At 40.0% G+C, this 21,395-nt stretch overlaps 2 protein-coding genes across 4 annotated transcripts in view; one reads left to right on the top strand and one right to left on the bottom strand.

The window, feature by feature from the left end:
* The window catches only part of PPP2R2B (protein phosphatase 2 regulatory subunit Bbeta), a 678,268-nt gene extending 656,974 nt beyond the window's left edge, over nt 1-21,294 (bottom strand). For both annotated transcript variants that reach the window (XM_032628594.1, XM_032628595.1), the window contains exon 1: nt 21,163-21,294. The gene's annotated coding sequence lies outside the window, so the exon portion shown is untranslated. The remainder of the gene's footprint in view (nt 1-21,162) is intronic.
* Nucleotides 1-21,395, top strand: part of STK32A (serine/threonine kinase 32A) — a 115,991-nt gene that overhangs the window by 84,596 nt on the left and 10,000 nt on the right. For both annotated transcript variants that reach the window (XM_032628596.1, XM_032628597.1), the window contains exons 6-9: nt 4,082-4,171; nt 12,282-12,379; nt 17,627-17,743; nt 20,126-20,251. In XM_032628596.1, coding sequence (XP_032484487.1) covers nt 4,082-4,171; nt 12,282-12,379; nt 17,627-17,743; nt 20,126-20,251 — 431 coding nt within the window. The remainder of the gene's footprint in view (nt 1-4,081; nt 4,172-12,281; nt 12,380-17,626; nt 17,744-20,125; nt 20,252-21,395) is intronic.

The raw sequence follows: 21,395 nt of genomic DNA, 5'->3' as shown, positions 1-21,395 counted from the left end.
ACACCACATAGCTTATATTTTAATTCCGCACCATCAGGAAGAGGCAGAAATTTTGTTTTACTCTTACTGATTCATATTGGTACATGTTCATCAGAAAAGGTTGGTATTTGAAGGAGCTAAATTCTTTTGTAAATGGAGAATCCTTCCACTGGTGTGAATGAACATTCCTTATACATCAGAATTTGACTTTAAAAAGTCTGCAATTTACAGCATACCTGTTCTCCTTAAATGTCTCACTCACTAGTTCAGAGCCCAAGGTGGCATTAGATCTTGCATGGCTCATAACCAACTGTCCTGATATATAGGTTTCATGTCCTACCAACTTAAGTACCCCATGCAATTCGATCAGTTCAATAGTGTCTAAAATTCTTGTGTTTTTCCTAAGCTATTCAGGAAATAAGTGCTGCATACAAGGAGCAATAATGTCTCCCTGGTGTATCTGAGAGAATGACAATTACCACATCATCTATAATTTAGGTTTCTTAATATCATCCCTAGTCACAGGGAACAGAGAAAGGCAAAAACTCGGTTTGGGGGTGTGAGGAAGAAATAATCCTGCTACCTTAACAGCTTCTCCCTTGCAGAGTCCCAAAATGTACCTAAAAATCAAGTGGGTAGCATCTTAAAACCTATATATACGTATACATATATGTATATTATATATACACACACACACACGCATATATAGAACTCTGTACCCTATCCCCAGATAATCAGGTGTATACGTCTCTGCTAGTGCCTAACGATATGAATTTTTAATAAGAATCCTAGAAAAATGTGACACACACGATCTAACTATCTTTGAGTTGAGGAAATTTTTGAAAGTTAGGAGTCACGCCAACCAATTGTTTATGGTGTCCTTGAGGGCTTTGTTGAGAAACATCCTCAGGCTGGACACAGGCACAGTGCAAAAGAGTATAAGTAATGACCACAACGATGACTAAATTCAGTGACTCAATACTGTGAGCTCCAATTTTTAATGTGATTCTTTGCCTCAAGGTACAGAGGTGAAAAGAACTGGCAGATCACTCCCTATAGGGTGTTCACAGTGAGGAAGTTCTGAGCCTTGTATCTGAAAAACTTCACAGTAAGGCAGTGGTTCTAACTGGGGACGCTTTCGCTCTATAGTCTCTCCCTGCAGAGGACACTTGGCAATGTCTGGAGACATTTTTGATGGTCAGGATTCTATCTAGGAAAGGGAAGTCCTTTTGGCATCTAGTGGACAGAGGCCAGGGATGCAACTAAGCATTCCACCATGCACCGGACGGCCCTTCACAGCAAAGAATGATCAGGTCCAAGATATCAATAGTTCCAGGTTGAAAAACCTCTGTTCTAAGGCTCCCTCAGAGCCGGGGCTTATGGAAGAGGCCAGAGTGGTCCCTCACACCCAAGCAATTCCTGTGTCCCTCCATCAGCAGGTGACTGAACCTTCCTCTGTGAGCCAGAACTCAGATCCATTTCCACAGCACAGAAGGGAACATGGCAGAAGGATCCCCACGGTGAGCACAGGGAAGTATGGCAGCATCCTGGGCCAGGAATGCAGACGTCGGGGCTGGTGGCCAGGGGCTCTGCTTGCCTTGTTCAGCTTGAGGGCAGCAGGCAACAGTTTCCAGTAGATCCTGACCCTCAAATGATTCCTCCCCATTGTTTACCATGCACCCTGGTGGGGGAACCCTGAGCCAACCAGCAGATAGTTCTTTTCGTTTGTTCAGCTCTTTGGTCTTACGATAAAGCGCAAAAAGTTTTTGGACGATTTATAACCCACCAAAGAAGTCCTGGACCAAATTGTAGATCCTCATTCTAGCTCTGCTACGTCTAAGTACTGAGAACTTAGCCACAAACAGCTCTTCTGTAAAATAGGAACTACTTCATTAGGCTAAAGTGTACAAAAACCTTTTGAAACTTGCAATTAATCATATGAATGTAAAAAATACTACTTATGACATTAACATTCTTTCAACTACATTTGAAAGAAATGTAATGAGTGAGTACTTACTGCAGTCACGATCTTCTACTAAGCCTAGTCTTCTTTTAAAAGTGTGGTCTCAAACTTTACTGGGTATCAGAATCACCTAGGGAGCTTTTTTAAACACTGGGCCCCCATCCTCCGAGTTTCTGATTCAGTACGCAGAGGTAGGGCCCAGGAATGTGCATTTCTAACACTTTCCCAGGTGATACTGATACTGCTGGTCTGGGGACTGCACTTTGAGAACCAACTGATTCTGAAACATCCTCTACCTTCTACATGAACATAGCCAATCTTAGGACTGAGTCGGCTTAGAACACCTGCTCGGGCTAACGTAGAGGATCCCGTGCCTGGCTGCCCATCTGAATCACCTGTGGAGTTTCTTGTTCTGTTTCTAATGTGGATGCCTGGCTCTCCCACCAGTCCCACTGCATTGGTGTCCCGGGAGAATGAAGTCCAGGAGTGTGAGTTTCACAAAATCACTCTGGAGCGTCTGATCATGACAAATGGCAACTTCCTGCCAAATGCTGAGCAAAGCCTTCAGCATTATTGTGCCCTATATATTGTGCCCTAAATAACAGCATTATTTCATTTGATCTTCCCAACAACCTCGTGAGAAGATGACTACTCTCATCTCAACTTTACAGAGAGGGTAAGTCTGAGGATAATACTTTTTGAGGTAGCATAGCTGGTTAGTATTAGAGCCGGGACTTGAAGCCAGGCAGTCAGACTCCAGAGAACAGACTCTTAATCATTAAGTCTCCAGGCTCACCTGTTTTGTATCAAACCTTGTGAAACATTGATCCAGTGCTTTCAGCGTGACCCATGGGGAGAAACAGAGAAAGAAAATACTGAAACAACCTATATTATGATAGGGTGATTTCTGGAAATCATCTGTTGGTACCACTTACGCAAGAATACCTTCACTTTCAGCTTGATGAGCGCTACTTTATTAAAATGTCATCAGATATAAACAAAACACTTTTTGCACCACACAAAACCCTGGTGATAAAGACAGTGAGATTAATCGTTAGCGGCAGGCTGGATGCTATCAGGGAGCAGACAGTGCAGTTGGCAGGGGGAGCGTGGTCTGTGGGATATGGAAGAAGAATCCCCTCCACTTACCACCATATCTCATCACAACCACAGAAGCATGCAAATGGAAATGCCAACACTTCACGATCCTCTCAAAACATATGACTTTCCTGCCAACAGCTGACAGAACAGGCTTATCCTACTTCTGGCTGTAATACACTTTGTAGGGTGTGCTCCCTGCTGAACTTAAGTGTTAGACCCACAGTACACTGCCATGAGTGCGAACACTGCAGAGAGACCCTAGAGATCGTCTAGTCCGCCCATGAATTTTTTTTTTTTTTTTAAGGGAAACAGGTTCAACACAGGAAAGGAACTGCAAGTGTACGATGTATTGGGAGCAGAATTCAGGGCAGGACCTAAGTCTCCTGGCTCCCAGTCTAGGGCTCTTTCTAGAGCCTCTTTAAAAATAAAACTTGACTTTTCCCTACTTTCGCTTTGTACATTATTTTGTTGGGGACCACCGGGGAACAACCTGAACTATCAGACAAAACACTACTAATGATATTCAGAAAAACAAGAAGAGAAAGAACTCTTTCTTGGCAAAGAAATAAATATATGCATCCAGTCATGTCTGCTTTGTATTAACAACATTTGTTTCTTTAAAAAAAAGATGCTGTAAAGATGCTTGGAAATGATACTTCAAATAGTTCTTATCTACCCCGCTCTTGATTCTCACAGGCTGTACCAACTTACAATGCTGACAACAGGCAAAAATTGCCTAAGTAGAATTTACCAGAGCGTGGGCTCTTAAAGACCAAGGTTAAAACTTTCTGACATTGAACTACAAATTTACAACCAGACATTAACCTTTTCGTGTTTTGGCACCTGGAGGGTTGCTCGTTTAGACGATATTGGTCTTGAGGGTAGGATAATTGACTTTTTACTGTGTGTACCCAATTGCAAACGGCGTACAAGAATTTACAAACTAAGCTTCCAGGTGCTATTGATAAAAAAAAAAAGCGTGGTCTGCCGCTGGGTTGAATGGAACTTAACGTTCTCTGTGGTCCTTCTCCCTCGCAGGGCACGTGCACATCACAGACTTCAACATTGCTACGATGCTACCTGTGGAGATGTGCATCACCACCATGGCCGGCACCAAGCCTTACATGGGTATGGGCCCCCTGAGCCGCCACAGCGACTAAGAGGAAGGCTTTTTTATTCATTCCTGTAGACACCATGTACTACGGGTTCAATCATCTGTAGGGCCTTGCGGCTAGAAATGACGAGTCCCCCCTCTGACTTTACCTAGAGAGCTTCTAATTTCACAGGTCTGCGGTGAGCCTCAGGAATTTCCTTTTAGCAAGCACCCAGACTGATCTTGATTCAGGAGAGTCACGGATTACATGTAAAAACACTATTTTATGAGTTATTAAGGACAGTTTCTACCTACTTCCTGATGAAGAATATTAATAATTAATTCAATAAATACCTACTAATTGCCTCTGTGTACTCAGCACTGTTTCAGGTGCTGGTGGTGCCGCAGGGAGCAAAACATACAAGGTCTCCAGCCCATGGAGCTTACCTTCTAGTAAAAGGAGTTAAAAAAAAAAAAAAAAAGAATCAAACAGAGAAGGTACAGCCATAAGTAGGGTGGTAATAAGTGACATAAGTATTATTATAACCATGATTTACATAATCCTGCATAACATGCATAGGGCTGTAAGTTCACAAAGTACCTTCCAGTTATAATTTTGGTTTTAGGTTTATCACCACAACAATCCCATGAATAATTCACAGGTGGAATATTGGAACTTGAAATTAAAGGCAAGAGCAATGCCACTTTCTTTCAATATTTCATTCTCTTCCTCATGGAACTAAAGAGAGAATTAAAGAGAGAGAGGAAAAGAGAACTGTGCAGGGCCACCTCACTTTCCAAGAGAAAGAAATCATCTGTGGGGAAAAATGAGCCTGATTTTATATGGTATTTGAACAACTGCAAGTTCCTGGCTTCCAATTATCAGTGGGGGGAAGAAGCCTCCTTTGTCCTTCTAAAATAATGGACACACATAATTCAGCCTATTTTCTTGCCTGAAACCCATGGTGCTCAAATGATAAAAAGGAATCTCTGAGACTGCTGGTCTGATGAGTTTATTCCCTAGGTTTCCTGGGTTTCCATATTAAGGGCTACCTGCTTGGAGCCAAATCAGAAAATGTGCATCTGGGTTTTCTAAGCCTGGTTTCCATGGTGAGAGGAGTAAAGGAAGACCAACTTTGTTTTCTCTCCCCAGTGATTTTAAATACAATATCTGTATAATTTGATTCTCCTAAAGGTTGGCATTTCCAGTCTTTTCACAACATAGAGCTAGGAGATTGGAATCCTGTCAAGTTTCTCTGCACCTCTCCACCCTCACCCTTATAATTAACAGTTACCAATATTTATTGAAAGCCTTCTAGGGACCAGACAATGTGTTAAATGTTTTGCATTCATTGACTGATTAATTTTTTCTCAACAACCCTGTGAGGCAAACTGTAATTATCACCATTTTACAATGAGGAAAATAAGAAGCTAAGTAATTTGCTCAAGATCACATAGCTAATAATTGAAAAAGCCTAGATTTAGAGCAAGCTCGTTCTGACTTTAGAAAGCCAAGCTTCTCCCTAAAAGACAAAGAAATTTAAAAGTTTATGTATTTATGATTCTTAAATAGATGTAAGCCAAATTAGGTAGGCCATACTCTTAGAAATGTTTCTAGTTTTATTTTTAAAAATGAATATCTGACTGTCAACGCTTATATTTTCATCCAGAAGTTGTTCTTGCCTTTGATTTTTGGATGGGAATCTTTCTAAGAGGTATCACAGGCGGAAGTCTGCTTTCTCTTTTTAAAAATTATGTTCCCGGGCTTCCCTGGTGGTGCAGTGGTTGAGAGTCCGCCTGCCGCTGCAGGGGACACGGGTTCGTGCCCCGGTCCGGGAAGATCCCACATGCCGCGAAGCGGCTGGGCCCGTAAGCCATGGCCGCTGAGCCTGCGCGTCCGGAGCCTGTGCTCCGCAATGGGAGAGGCCACAATAGTGAGATGCCCGCGTATTGCAAAAAAAAAAAAAAAAAATGTTCCCAATAATTTGGTAAAATCTACCTAACAGACATTCACCAGCACTCATTTTATAGCATTCCTGCAGAATGTAATTAGCAATTAACCAGAAAGAAAAAAAATTCTAAAAAGAAAGAAAACTAGGATGAAATACTGAATGAAGATTATAGGAATATACAACATTTTCTAATGTAAGATGCTGAGCATATTATACAGCAGTTCCTCGACTCTGGCAATAAGAAGATGAGCTGTCAGTTCTTTTTTTTTTTTTTAACATGTTTATTGGCGTATAATTGCTTTACAATGGTGTGTTAGTCTCTGCTTTATAACAAAGCGAATCAGCTATACATATACATATATCCCCATATCCCCTCCCTCTTGCATCTCCCTCCCTCCCACCCTCCCTATCCCACCCCTTGTCTGTCAGTTCTTAAGCACCTGCACCCAACAAGGAAGTTTTACTTTTTTGAATTCCTCATCTTCTACCTCCATGCTCTTTCCAATCAACTCCAATCCCTCCTTCTCCCCATCCGTGGTCTGTGTAAATATCATTGTTCGCTTAGAGCTTAACCAGTTAAAACATTCCTCTTCTCCAAATTAACCAAACCAAACAAACAGATATACTATGGAAAATGCTGATTAAGCCATGGGGAAATTAATCTCTCTACTTGTAGCTATTTAGGGTTTCCTTCCAGACCTTTATTCTGCATACACACAAACACAATTTTTTAAGTTGGATCATACTGGAGTTTTGCAACCCAAATTTTCACTTTAAAATGTAATAATAGGCATCATATAGTGAGAATCTATTATGTCCCAAGCATTTTGCTAAGTTTTTAACATTATATCATTAAATTTTCAAAGCAACTCAACGAAATATGTTTTCATAGATTAAAAATAATCAGGCCTACAGGGAAAGCGACGTGATTATAATCACACAGCAAGCAACTGGCAGAGCACAAAGTTAAATCCAAATCGAAAACGTCTCAAGTCTGGAATGCTGATGGTGATGACAACAGAGCAGGAGGGGTAATGGCTGACATTTACTGAGCTCTTCCTATTGGCCAAGCACTGGCCTAAGTGCACGTGTGACATCATTTAAACTAAAAGCAATTCAGTGAGGGATGCTAGAGTCTAACCCTCCACACGCTGCTGTGCTATCTCTCCGCCTCCTGGCAATAAGCGTGTCTCAGCCAGAACGGAAACCACTACTCTCTGACTTCAGAGCCCGGCTCTGCACAACTGACACTACTTATTTTTCCAGGCCCATATATATAACTATCGTTTTTAATGTTCACGTGCTACAGAATTAGAGGGCTGCATCAAAATCTATTGAACCAATTCTTTATTGTTGAATTTTAGGTTATTTCTCATTTTGAAATATAACTAAATTTGTGATAAAAATCCTGTTAGCAGAAATATGTGCTACAACTTATTTCCCGTGATAAATCCCCATTCAAGGAATTTCTGGTCAAAGGGTATATACGTTAATGCATTTCCCTCCTGAAAGTTTGCGTTGATTTCTACTCATTTGCTCTGGAAGCATCTGAGGATATTTACTTCCTTGCATCCTCACCAGGGCTGCACTGTCAATACCTTAATCTTCACAAAAAAGATAAGTGAAAACGGTACCTCATTATGACATTAAAATTGCTTTTATTTTAATTCTTCTGTAAGTTGCCTGTTCATGTTCTTTGCCCATTTTCTATTAGTTAATACATTTTTGTCTATTTCTTATTATGTAAAGAATTCTTGACCTTTATATATAAAGGATATTAAATTCTAATGTATCATGTGTTATAAATATAATTTCCTACTTTTTAGTTGCTGTTCTTATAGCATTTTTGACATGAAAACAATGTTTCTAACATCAAACCCTTAGTCAGTCTTTTGTAGTCTATTTTTTTTATTTTTAAAGGTTCTACTCCATTTATAGTTATTATAAAATATTGGCTATATTCCCTGTGTTGCACAGTATGTACTTGGAGCTTATTTTATACCTAACAGTAGTTTGTACATTTTAATCCCCTACCCTTATATTGCCCCTCCCCCCATATTGCCCCTCCTCTCTTCCCTCCCCCCACTGGTGACCACTAGTTTGTTCTCTATAACTGTGAATCTGCTTCTTTTTCGTTATATTCACTAGTTTGTTGTATTTTTCATTTTTATTTTTTTAATTTTTTTAACATCTTTATTGGAGTATAATTGCTTTACAATGGTGTTAGTTTCTGCTTTATAACAAAATGAATCAGTTATACATATACATATGTTCCCATATCTCTTCTCTCTTGCGTCTCCCTCCCTCCCACCCTCCCTATCCCACCCCTCCAGGCGGTCACAAAGCACCCAGCTGATCTCCCTGTGCTATGTAGCTGCTTCCCACTAGCTATCTATTTTACATTTGGTAGTGTATATATGTCCATGCCTCTCTCTCTGTCACAGCTTACCCTTCCCCTTCCCTGTGTCCTCAAGTCCATTCTCTAGTAGGTCTGTGTCTTTATTCCTATCTTGCCCCTAGGTTCTTCATGACCTTTTTTTTTTTTTTTTAAGATTCCATATATATGGGTTAGCATATAGTATTTGTTTTTCTCTTTCTGACTTACTTCGCTCTGTATGACAGACTCTAGGTCCATCCACCTCACTACAAATAACTCAATTTTGTTTCTTTTTATGGCTGAGCAGTATTCCATGGTATATATGTGCCACATCTTCTTTATCCATTCATCTGTTGATGGACACTTAGGTTGCTTCCAGATCTTAAACCATTAGTCTTTTTCCTTTATAGCTTCTACCTTTGATGATATTCTTAGCAAGATCTTCTTACCTCTAGATTTTAGACATGGTTACCTATATTCTTATTTTTGTTATAGTTTAATTTTTCTTAATCCAGCTATATATGTGGTAAGATATACAGTAAGGATGTGACTTCATTTTTGTTATATTCTTAAATAATTGTTTTGAGACCATGTATCAAATAAGATCCCATACATGCTGATTTGAAACATGTTCATCATAAACTAAGTATTTTTATATACTAGCACCTGTATTCTGTGGCTTTCAAATCAATTATTGTAGCTTTACAATGTGGTTTAACACATGGAATGCAAGTCCCTTTATCCTTTTTCAGAAAACCTTTATTATTCACATATTTTATAGAGGAAATTTAGAATCATTTTTGTAAATTCCATCAATTATTTCTGTTGTACTATATTTATGTATCAGTTTTTGTCCCCTTTCTTTATGTCCTGAGCAGAATCTACTGTCCAGTTGCTTTAAAATCTGAAAGCCAAATAATGGAAATCCAAATAGCTAATAAATGTATTAAAACATGGGCAAGCTTATTAGCAATCAGGGGAATGCCAATTTAAACCACAATGGAAGACCATTACATGCCCACTAGATTGGAAAAGTCACAAAGTTAGTTAATGTCGAGAGTGGATAAGGAAGTTGAGCAAAGTCTCATGCGTTGCTAGTCAGAGCGTTAATTGGTACAACCACTGTGGTAAATAGTTTGGCATTATCTAGCATGGGTGAAGATGCACAGCCCATCCCAGAATTTCCCCTCCCAGAAATGTAACCTAAAGACGTGTGGACTTAGAGGAGTCTTACATGTGCAGGAATGTTCATGAGAGCATTACTCAAAATACTCCAAATTGAAAACAGTCCAAATGGCTATTAAAAGTAGGAAAGGAGGTAAATGACAGTGTATTCGTATGGCTTTGAATGTGAACAAACTATGTGCAGCAAGTTGGATAAATTTTATACACATAATGTTGAACAAGAAAAGTCACTGAAGAAAACAAGCAGTAAGATTTAACACACACACACACACGTTATATATATGCACAAATACATGTACATGTTATACACACATCTGTTATATATACATAATGTCATATACACATATATATACACAACATACATATAACATATGTATTACTAAAATAGGCAAAACTAAGGTGTTGCTTAGAAATGCATATGCAGGTAGTAAATCTATGTAGAAAGGCAAGAAGAAAATTACTGACAGAAATTCAGGATAGTGGTTACTTCTATGGTTGTAAACAGGACAGGACCCAGTGGTGGAGTCAAGATTCTATATTGTGCCCTGGGTAAGGTTACGTGGCCATTTACTTATAAATGCTTGTTAATTTTTCTTTTATGTTATATTTACTTTTCTGAATGGAAGTATGGAAATAGTTTAAGAACTAAATGAAATACTCAACGTCTTTTTGAAGGAAACTTAGTCCCTCTCCACCTCTACTTGTACCATCTCAGGAGCAAGGAGTCCTCCTGCAGGGTTGATGGAAGCCCTCAGCATCTCCCTGCCCTGACTTTTCAGCTCTTTGAGGGCTCAAAGAATTACCCATCTGTTATGCTTTTGTATGTTGCCATCATGTTTTTTCTTACTGTTCTTCCAAAATTCCTTAATGCCTAGCATAGCATGAATATTTGTTGAATGAATGAATGCATATTCAAGTATCTTCATGCCGGAAAACAGTAAGTAGAAGAGGATTCTACTCGTATAAACTCCAAGGGTGGTCCAAGACGACAGAATACACAGCTTTCACAGAGTGATGTTTATGCTGGTGGATAATTTCTTAGCACAGCTGTCTGTTTAACCCTCAAAGTTCTCTGCAGCTTCTCTGAGATACCTGGAGGGACTACGTCATCTACAGATGACTTGCTGTGAGATACTGATAAGGGAAAGCAGAAGTATAGCCCACTCCATCCAGTCTGTGGGAGCACCGTGGGTTCAGGACCATTATCTCCCAAATTGCATGGGGAGCTGTGACTTGCAGAAAGAATGCAGTGACGCATGAAAGGTGAATCCACCAGGGAATGAAGCTTCCTTAGTTCCGCTACGGCGGGCTTTTATAGTCTGGGTCAACCCCGGACGTTGGGATGTCAACATTCTACCTCTCTAATTGGATGTTGCCCACAGGATTTTCCTTGAAATTGAGTGCACCAGGCAGGGCAAACCTGTATGCAGGTCCCACATCACACCAATTTCCTTTGTCCAGAGCCAGCACCTTACTACCAGAGGCTTGGGTCAAGTGTGCAACTTTTGGCTAGGTAAAATTCCCATTATTATGGATGTTTGCCTCTCTAGAAGAGTGCCTAGTTTTTTGAGTCCTTTCCAGGTGCCAGACACTGTGCTGAGATTTTGGCATGCATCATTATCTCACTTAGTTTCTCACCTCTGTAGGAACTGCCTTCTCATTGTTCTGATTTTGCTGGTGAAGATTCTCAAGCTCAGCCCACTGACTCGTTTAAGGTCACAATAAGTGGTGAAGGCAGTTGGTGAACACACACAGCCTGGTTTCAGCTAATGTTTGCAACCAGGGCTTGATGGATTGATTCAGTATTGTTCCTTCTTTTAACCAGTTTCTGTTGAGTGACACTAGATGCCAGATTCGGTACTGGACAAGCAAACAGAGAAGAGACCTGCCTTTGCTTTGTACTTCATTTTCCCCACTCCATCCCTCGGGAGTTAGGTACATTCTTGGAAGGGTGTGTAGAAGGTAGAAGGTTCTCAGTGTGTTAGAGAACACATAACTAGGGGTCTCCACTGGGGTAAGATTGACTGAGGTTCTGCCTTCCACTGGAGCCAATTCACAGAACTATGGGACAAAGGGTAAATGCCCCACAAGTGATGGAAAACCATGTCTCTCTCAGAGTGCCCCACCCTTTCTCCTCTCCCTCAGCCCCAGTACAGGCTGCAAATGCTGCCTTTGCCTCTTCCAGAGGACTCTGAGATGGAGAGTCAATCCCATGTAGTTGCAGCTAAATTCTGAACAATGTCTGCAGCAGTAATACCAATTTACGGCCTGATCACAACCCTTCCAAATCAAGACAATGAATATAACCTCTTCTCAGCCTTCCTGCTTTCAGAGTCAGCCACACATTTGAGGCCTGATGGGATCCAAGTTTTCATAGGTGCATGTTCTAAGTCAGAGAAGAATTTGTCCATTAAGGGCTGTGTATGCCTGTGTGTGTTGGTGATGAATGAGAAAGACTAGAAAATTAGAAACTTTTGCCTGCAGTGAGCAATCTAGCAATGGATGATAAACACACATAAAAGTGTTGGTACCCTTTTCCCTGGTAATTTGCCTTTGGAGGAACATGTTGGGAAGATAGATTTGTTAATGTCTCAGGGAGTAAAACTGACCTAACTCTTCTGTGTTTTTCAGCACCTGAGATGTTCAACTCCAGAAGAGAAGCAGGTTATTCCTTTGCTGTTGACTGGTGGTCACTGGGAGTGACAGCATATGAGCTGTTGAGAGGCCGGGTACAGTAGAATTACATTTCTCTTCAGTTACTCTTCCAGCAAGTTTCATTTTTACAGTGAAAGGATTGATTCTTTTTTTTTTTTTTTTTTTTGCCAAAAGTCAAGTAGTTTGTTTCAGAGATGAAAGCAACAATGCCATGTGATGCTGGTAACAACCCTTGGGATTTCCGCCCATAATTAATTCACTCTCCTACATATGGGGCCAAGCATGTGAGTTGACATTAAATTATGCAGATAAAATTAAATGAATTATAGGGATATTACTAACTCCCAGAGAGGGAAAATCAATACATGTCACTCCATATCTTATATAAATATATTTGTTTGTTTAAAGAAAATAATTTTGCAGTCAGAGTCCAGGGCTCTGATTCAGTGTGAATTATTAATACAACACAATTCATGCCCTGTCTTGTTGGATTCCTGTCTTCCATTTGCCTCTTGAGTTCTGGGTTCAATGGCTAATTAGAGTAGTTTCCTTTTAGAAGAAACATTTCTTAAACTAAGAAAATGCCTAGGAAGAATTTTGCTAAGAAAAGATTTTTTTTCTCCCTCCCATATTATTGTACCTCGTGGTAGTTCCCTGTGATTTGATGTAACTGACAATGTATTAACACTGGCAGATCCATTTTTCTTTTCGTTTTCTGCTTAGGAAAGGTGAAGCATAGTTACTGTTAGGTTGCTGAATTCATATCTACGTATATAAATTCGGGGTTATCAGCTATAGTGACTATGTTACACTTAGATCCTCAGATCTTATTCGGCTCACAACTGAAAGTGTGTACCCTTTTACCAACCTCTCCCTATTTTCCCCACCCTCAACCCCTGGCAACTATTCTACTATCTGTTTCTATGTGTTTGAATTTTTTTTTTTTAAGATTCCATGTGTAAGTGATACGATGCAGTTATTTGTCTTCTCTGTCTGACTTGTTTCAGTTTGTGTATTGGACTCAAGTTCTGTCCATGTTGCTGCAAATGGCAGGATCTCCTTTTTTATGGCTGAATAATATTCCATTCTTCATATATATTGTATATGAATATGTATTAGATATGTTATATATAATATTCCATTATTCATTTATAATTTATCCATATATAATGAATATGATGTGTAAATATATAATACCATATATAAGTATATATTATAAATATATGTATATATGTGGGTGTATAAATATATATATGTATATCATGTACACACACATCTTTATTCATTCATCTGTTGATGGATATTTACGCTGTTTCTGTGCCTTGGCTATTGTGAATAATGCTGCAATGAACATGGGAATGCAGATTCTTTTTTGTAAAGCACAGATATAACTTTTCATGTGAAAAAAAATGCTGTTACTCCCTAATGCCTCATATATTCACACACACACACACACATCCTTCACCTGCCTTACCCACCCCTCTCCTCCCCGACACTCTTCAGACACCTTAGCTTGGCATTCTTTGCCCATTAAAACCATGATAACTTTTCAGATTTTGCTTCAATTTGAATGACCCTGACTCTTCACAAACTCACTTCAGACTCTTTGGACTCCCTCCTGTCTCGAGGCATCCCTTGGAGCTCTTTTCCTCTTGTTCCTTTGCCTATAAAGGTATTTCCTAAGATAAGCCCTGGTCTTTTTTTCAAAAAAATCACTCTTTGAATAAGTTTGGAAATTGCTAAATTAAGTTTGAGTAAAGTTAAGGATGTGTCTTAATTGTAGAACAGAATCCTTATATCTCATGTATATTGATCATTTCTAAGAAAGGACAGATTTAGAAAATTCTCAATTAAGAAATTAAAAACTCATTTGACCTTCCAATCTCATCTTCTAGAATTAACAGCTTGTATTTACTTCCAAACCTTTTCTGATTTTATAAGGATAACGTTTTCACATACATGCGCATATACATAGTTAACTGTTGTTTCAGTAAAAAGAGAATTATGCTTTAACCTGTTGAGACTTTTTTTTTCCACTTAAAATAAAATGTAGAACTTTCTACATCAGAACACGTAAATCTATTTTACATTTTAGGATTAAATCCATTTCGCAAATGTATCACCCTTGTAAATTTTTCCAGATATATCTTATTATTTTTTTTTTTTTTTTTTGCGGTACGCGGGCCTCTCACTGTTGTGGCCTCTCCCGTTGCGGAGCACAGGCTCCGGACGCGCAGGCTCAGCGGCCATGGCTCACGGGCCCAGCCGCTCCGCGGCATGTGGGATCTTCCCGGACCGGGGCACGAACCCGTGTCCCCTGCATCGGCAGGCGGACTCTCAACCACTGTGCCACCAGGGAAGCCCCAGATATATCTATTTTTATGGTTTTAATCTCTTCTATATCATCAGACTGTAAATTTATTAAAGGTGGAGCCAGTGTTTTATACAGTTTAGTATTATCCACAATATTTAGCTTTCAACAGGTACATAACAAATGCTTGTTGAAAGTACAGAGGAACAAGTCACTACAAAACAATTCTGACACATTCTCACAAAGAATCACCAAGGAGCCTGCATGTAATTATGTTTCAAAATATAGCTAATCTGAAGAAATGAAATACCAACATTTAATTACAACTAGCAACACAACTAAACCACAGAGGAAGGGTGCTAAACAATCATTTCCTCCACATTTACAAATTGTGATTAAGAGAACAATATATGCTTCAAAGGGAAATGTGCCTGAAACTTCCCTGTGGTGTCTGATCTTGTCCTGACCATGGTCCGGTAGCCCTTAAGCTGCTTTGTCATCTCTCTGTGTCCCCGCTTGCACTGCCATTGTAAAGGCAAGGTCCACGTCTTCTCTAATTTTGTATTGTCCATAGTATTAGCTTATGATAGGGAAGTACGTCGTTTTGCACTAATTGTACACCCTTGGCTGCAGCTCTTTTGCTTTTGTACTCCTGAAATAAGACTATAATCACAACACCTCACTTTGTCCCATCTAACGTTTTCCCTTTTCCATCTTGGTTATTTTTTACATTCTCATTCTTAATTTATATGCTGCCCTAAAACTGTCTGCTATATCCTGTCATTACACACTATAATTTTTCTTTATAGCATGTATTCCATTGATGTGTGTGTGTGTGTGTGTGTACAGTCTCTCTTATTATTTATGGTTTTGCTGAGTAGACTGTAGGCTCTACCACTGTAGAAATCCCATCTGTCCTGTCTTCATTGTATCCCCAGGGCCCAGCAGAGGTGCAGGACATGGTAGGCATTCAATCAATATTTGGTAAATGAATAAATATAAAGCTCTGGTTGTTGATGGCTTAATGTGGATTTTAAAGTTTGGAACTAGAAACATACATTACTGTATAAGACAAAGGTAATTTGACTATTTTGAACAAGTCGACAGAGCATGAGGATTTAAATATATGTATATTACATTCAGTCATATGGCCTAAAGTAAATGAAAAAAAACACAACATACTTAAACCATTTGCTTGTGGCATTTGTCAGTTCCTTTATTAGTTTATCAAAGCATTTTGTTTTTAGATGTCTCAAAAGCAGGTTTCGAGACATCAATGAATTAAAGAAAATTAGAAAAAAGAAAAAATATATGTGCACATACATATAACCCGGGAAACTTGGTGTGCCAACCTGCCCCAGCTCTTAATGGTAAACATGCAGTGAATCACATGTAGTGACCCACAGTGCCCTTGGCTTGCAAACAGTCAATAAACATTGATGACGCTGATAAGGTACCCGGCACTCTTTTTCTGATATTGAGTTACAAGGGTTATTTCCACTGTATCATTACTCAGACAAATGAATTAACTATGGTCCTTTATTCAGTCTTGAGGGAAGAAAATATGCGGCAGGGGTTTTTAAACCTTGCATTAAAAAAATAAACTTTGGGCAATCTCCCTTTTAGGGAGTCAACCCCTAGCACTTCCTGGTTCCCTGGGTAACTGCTGTTGACATGCCATGCATAGACTTAAGCCTTCCTTCACATCACCTTTGTTGATAACTCATCTTGCTGTTCATTATTTACATTTATAGCCACCATCCTTTATGTCAATAATCATATCTCTCCTGTATTATGTCTAATATATATTAGCCACTCTATTGAGAACTTTACATGTATTATGTGATTTAATTTTCCCCACACTCCCCTAAGGTGGTTCATTTTACAGAAGTAACTTCATCTTACAGATGAAGGAATTGAAACTCAAATTGACTGACCCAGTTTAGCGCTCAAATCCTTTTGCCTTCAGAGCTCCAACACTTAATTACATTATGTTACCTTTTAGTAATGATGTACAACAAGGAAAAAATTAAACTCCTCCATTTCTCCCAATTTAGTTGGGAGAAATCGGTACACAGTCATTATCTCGAAAGAGTCAGGCACTTGATAAATGTACATATCCATATTCACTGTCCTATTGTTGGTTAATCTAATATGAAAACTGTGTTCATTCAACAAACATGTAATGAGCACTCACTAGGTGCTAGGTCCCATGGGCAAAAATGTGAATACGGTAAAATCTCTAGCTTTAAGTAGCTCACTTCACATAAAGAGAGACAATCCCAGGGTGAATCCTTTATGAAAGAGAAATCAATGTAGGTAAAGGCTGCCCTCTAGTGGATATCTGTGAAAATTATAACAAAGCCACCGTTTTGTTTAATTTCTTTTCCCCCCAAGTTAGGACTGTAGAAGAATCTGGTTCTCTCAGGGGTAAAAATACTTTTGCCTCATCACAAAATTCTCCACCCCACTCCGTAGTACTAGCAGCTCATAGCATTAGGAACTGGGGTTGAAGTCTTCTGGGTAACCTTCTAACCTGAGCTTAGTCATTATGATTCGAAGAAGTAAAAAGAGGTGTGTGTATGGCAAAACTCTGAATCTCTTTATAATCAACACTTAAATAACAAGTTTTTAAATTTCCATTTACTGAGCGCTTGTCCAGTGTTTTAGGTAAATACTTACATTAGTTAACCTTACAAAACAGTTCCAAACTGACATCTCAGACGTGGATTTAGCCCACAGAAATGTTTCCTTTGACCCAGAGGGTTACCAACTTTTAAAAATTCCAAGATTTCACAAGGATGTATAGATTTCTGGTACGCTTTTTTAAAAGTAGGAAATCTGGCAACCGTGGACCACATACGCATATGGCAACACAACAATTGGCTGGAGGGGATTAGAAAATGCTATTTAGATTTTACTAGTTGAAAATTGAGCTTGGAAGCATTTGCAAAGGAACATTTTTTCTTTTACCCTTTAAAAATGAAGACTCTTACTTCTCTCCCTTAAGAGACCGTATCATATTCGCTCCAGTACTTCCAGCAAGGAAATTGCACACATGTTTGAGACGGCGCTTGTGACTTACCCTTCTGCCTGGTCACAGGAAATGGTGTCACTTCTTAAAAAGGTAAGAAGGACAAATGCATGACAAAAGGAAGTGATAAAAATGAAGCACATGCTCTGGTTTGAAGTTAAAAGTTAAGTTACAATATCGGAGGCAGTCATGATAAATACATTTCCAGAGTGGGTTTTGCAGCTAAGAGCTTTCAAATACATGGCTTCATTAATAAGGCGACACACGTGTCCTCTTAAATGTCCCAAAGACGTCTCAAACTCCATGTGCCAAATGGAATTCTTGAACTCATTATTTCCTGGACTTTCTCCAGCGTTCCTGCTCTGGCGTCTCCGTCCACCCACTAATATAAGCCAGAACCAGAAATCATTCATCATCCACATACCCAGTTCATCACCATGTTCATATTTGACCTTTTAAATGTCTTCTGGATCTGTCACTTCTCTCCATCTATCTTCCTAGTCCTACTGCCATCAAGTCTTGCCTTTTCACTGGTTTGCCCCTGTACACTTTTATACACTCCATTGTCTTCTCTGCTATGCCCCATAGGGATCTGTTCAATACAAAGTTTACCGCCTTCCCATTGTTCTTAGAATAAAGATCAAAATTATTTGTATGGTATAAAGGTTCTAATTACCCCTCAAGTCTTATTTTGGACTGTTGTCCCCCTTTTGACTAAAAACTGCTTTGAGCTTCTTTTCTCTCCTCTTTGCCCTCCCCCTCCTCACCCTCATATATCATTCTCTAACCACAGGGCCTTTGCACATGCTAGTCTCATTGCCTAGAACATTGCTCCCATCCCCAGCTCTTCCAGCTCCCTCCTTTAGGTCAGTACTACTAATGCGATTCACTGACTGGTTCAAGTCCATGAATTACTTCCAACAGGTCCATAACATGTATAGAAACTGAGGGAAGTATTTTAAAACTTTTATAGCAACTTGATACCTCTGATACCTCAAAGCACATGGTCAGTGGACTCATCTCACTGAATAGGGTCCAAGCCTATGCAGTGATGTTGAACTCAAATCACAAGTTGCACACAGTGTGGTGTTCTACACCAGCCATACACAGTAACACCACATATTGACTTCAGTGGGTTGGAAATTAAACCAAACAAACAAAGAGAAATAACTGGCCCTTCTGCATAGCTTGAGAAACACAGCTTTAGATCTCAGCTCACGTATCACTTCCTCTGGAAGCCTCCCTCTGTTTTCAGATCACACAGCACTAGCTTTCCTTCATCCTATTTTTCACACTTTTAAATTATACATTGCACGTGTGTGACTCTTGGGTTAATGACCATTGTTCTTTAAGCTGCATGAGGGAAGGACCACGTCTGACTCGTTCATGGTGTCCTCAGCACTTAACACAGAGTATGACAGGTGGTAGACTTTGGTATTTAAATTAATGAGGTCCACAGTTTTCCTCAGCTTTTCAAGGTGCCTATGTTCACCAGAAAGATTAAGGACAGCTGTAGTGAGAGCTCAGTCATGTGTAGTGAATAATTACGTGAAAGAAAGAATGAGGAGCCTAAGAGGAGGACCTTGGCTTTTTTCTGAAGAGAGAAAATTGCCCAGGTTGTAACTGGTCAAGGAACAGAGCTTCAGGGGCTAAGAATTCAAAACCTATGTCTCTTGTCTATGGGTCCAGTGTTCTGTTTTGGAATAGGGATATTGCCATTGGTGATGTCAAACATAAAGAATGGGGGCGGGGGTCATTTTCCATAAGCAAATTTTCCTTAGTTCCTATTATCCCAAAAGTGCACACTGATGACCCACGGCTGTCACCTCCAGGCCCATTCTCAAGTGGAACTGCTATTTTCCATTTGAGCCACAGGACTGAAATGATGTTGGCTCTGGAGTGGTTAAAGGGGAAAAATTCTTTAATCCCAGTTCATAAAACCCAGAACTATCACAGCAACCTTAGTTACATCTTATCTGTGTCACCCCAGTATATTTTGATTAGTGGTAAAAACTGCTAAATTTTCTAGTGTGAAATAAATTTCATTTGTTAAAACCAATGTACATTTTCCACGTAAGAAGAACAGACCTTCTCTTGGTCACTTTATATACATGGCTTGATTTAATCATAGCAAACCTTATGAAATAGCTTATTATCCCTTTTTTACAGATGGGTAAACTGAGGTTTAGAGAACAAACTTCCCCATCATTACTAAGTTGGGGAATCAGCAATCACACATAAGTTTGACTCAGTAGGACAAGCTATTTTCACTCACCACATTGCAACTTACAAAAACCAACTTACAATTCATTCTGACCACTCATCTATATTATTTGTTTATGGGGCTAAGAAAGGAGAACACTACTTCTTTCCTTCAATCCTATACTTGGAAATATTCATAGGGAATCTGTATGATTTTTTGCACTCCAAGTTTTGCCCTTCCTCATGATCTTGGTGTTTGTATTCCATTGGCAGCTACTGGAACCGAATCCAGACCAACGATTTTCCCATTTGTCAGATGTTCAAAACTTCCCATATATGAATGATATGAACTGGGACGCAGTTTTGCAGAAGAGGCTCATTCCAGGATTTATTCCTAACGTGAGTCAATCTTAACAAACCTATAGTAACTCTCATTCAATGCACATTAACTCTGTGTGCCAGATATGCACATGGTCTCATTAGATAACGCGCCAATGTTGTAAGACAGCCCAGATTTCTATTTTACAGATGAGAAAACGGAGGCACACACAGGGTAGATTGGCCACCAAAGTCACATAGCTGGGTTGGGATTCTAATCTAGATCTATGTTGGGAGTTCTAGCTCCTAACCACGTTTTGTGGCTTACTTTTTTTTTTTTTTTTTTTTTTTGCGTTACGCGGGCCTCTCACTGTTGTGGCCTCTCCCGTTGCGGGGCACAGGCTCCGGACGCGCAGGCTCAGCGGCCGTGGCTCACAGGCCCAGCCGCTCCGCGGCATTTGGGATCCTCCCAGACCAAGGCACGAACCCGTGTCCCCTGCATCGGCAGGCAGACTCTCAACCACTGCGCCACCAGGGAAGCCCCTGTGGCTTACTTTTAGTGGAAAGAAGTCCTAATCCTACAAACAGTCATTTCTGGGAATCTGCCAATTAAAAAAAAAAGTTTTCTCTGATTCCAAAGATATAGAAATTTGTATCCAAGGAGTTCTGAGTCAAAGGACTGACAGCTGCTGGGGATGGGATGGGGTATTTATCTTTACCATGCACCCCTCTTCCTCTGGCAGTTCTATGCTGGGACCAATATTCACAATGACTAATAGCCAAAGCGAAGTAATTCCCACCGTCTATACCCGGCCAAGGTATCTGTGGCCTCCTGCAGTTGGCTGGTAAAAGCCAGACCCAGAAGCTCCAGCCAAGGGGCCAAGTGAGCGCTCTGACTCCCCTCGCTCCCCACAGCCTGATTTTACACATTCAGTTGTCGGCAGATTGGCAGAATAACAAGCTCATGGAGCAGCGGGGGGGTGGGGTCCTACCTGGCCACCCTCCAGGGTCCAGCAGGGGCCGCTTGCACCGTGGGTGATGCGTGACGCCGTGGAGATCTAGGCACCTTTCCTGTTGTTTCTGCTCTGCCACGCACCCTGCAATGAGCGCTGCCTCGAGAGACCTTCTACCTAGACTTCTCTGACTTAATTGAATCTGAATCATCTGGGCAGCTCGTTAAACATGCAATTTCCTGGCCCTCGTTTTCAGAAACATTAATTCTCCA

The sequence above is a fragment of the Phocoena sinus genome, chromosome 3 (genome assembly GCF_008692025.1).
Source record: "Phocoena sinus isolate mPhoSin1 chromosome 3, mPhoSin1.pri, whole genome shotgun sequence".
NCBI classification, from domain to species: Eukaryota; Metazoa; Chordata; class Mammalia; order Artiodactyla; family Phocoenidae; genus Phocoena; species Phocoena sinus.
Note: the sequence above shows the minus strand (reverse complement) of the source record. Positions and strands in the feature narration are given on the sequence as shown.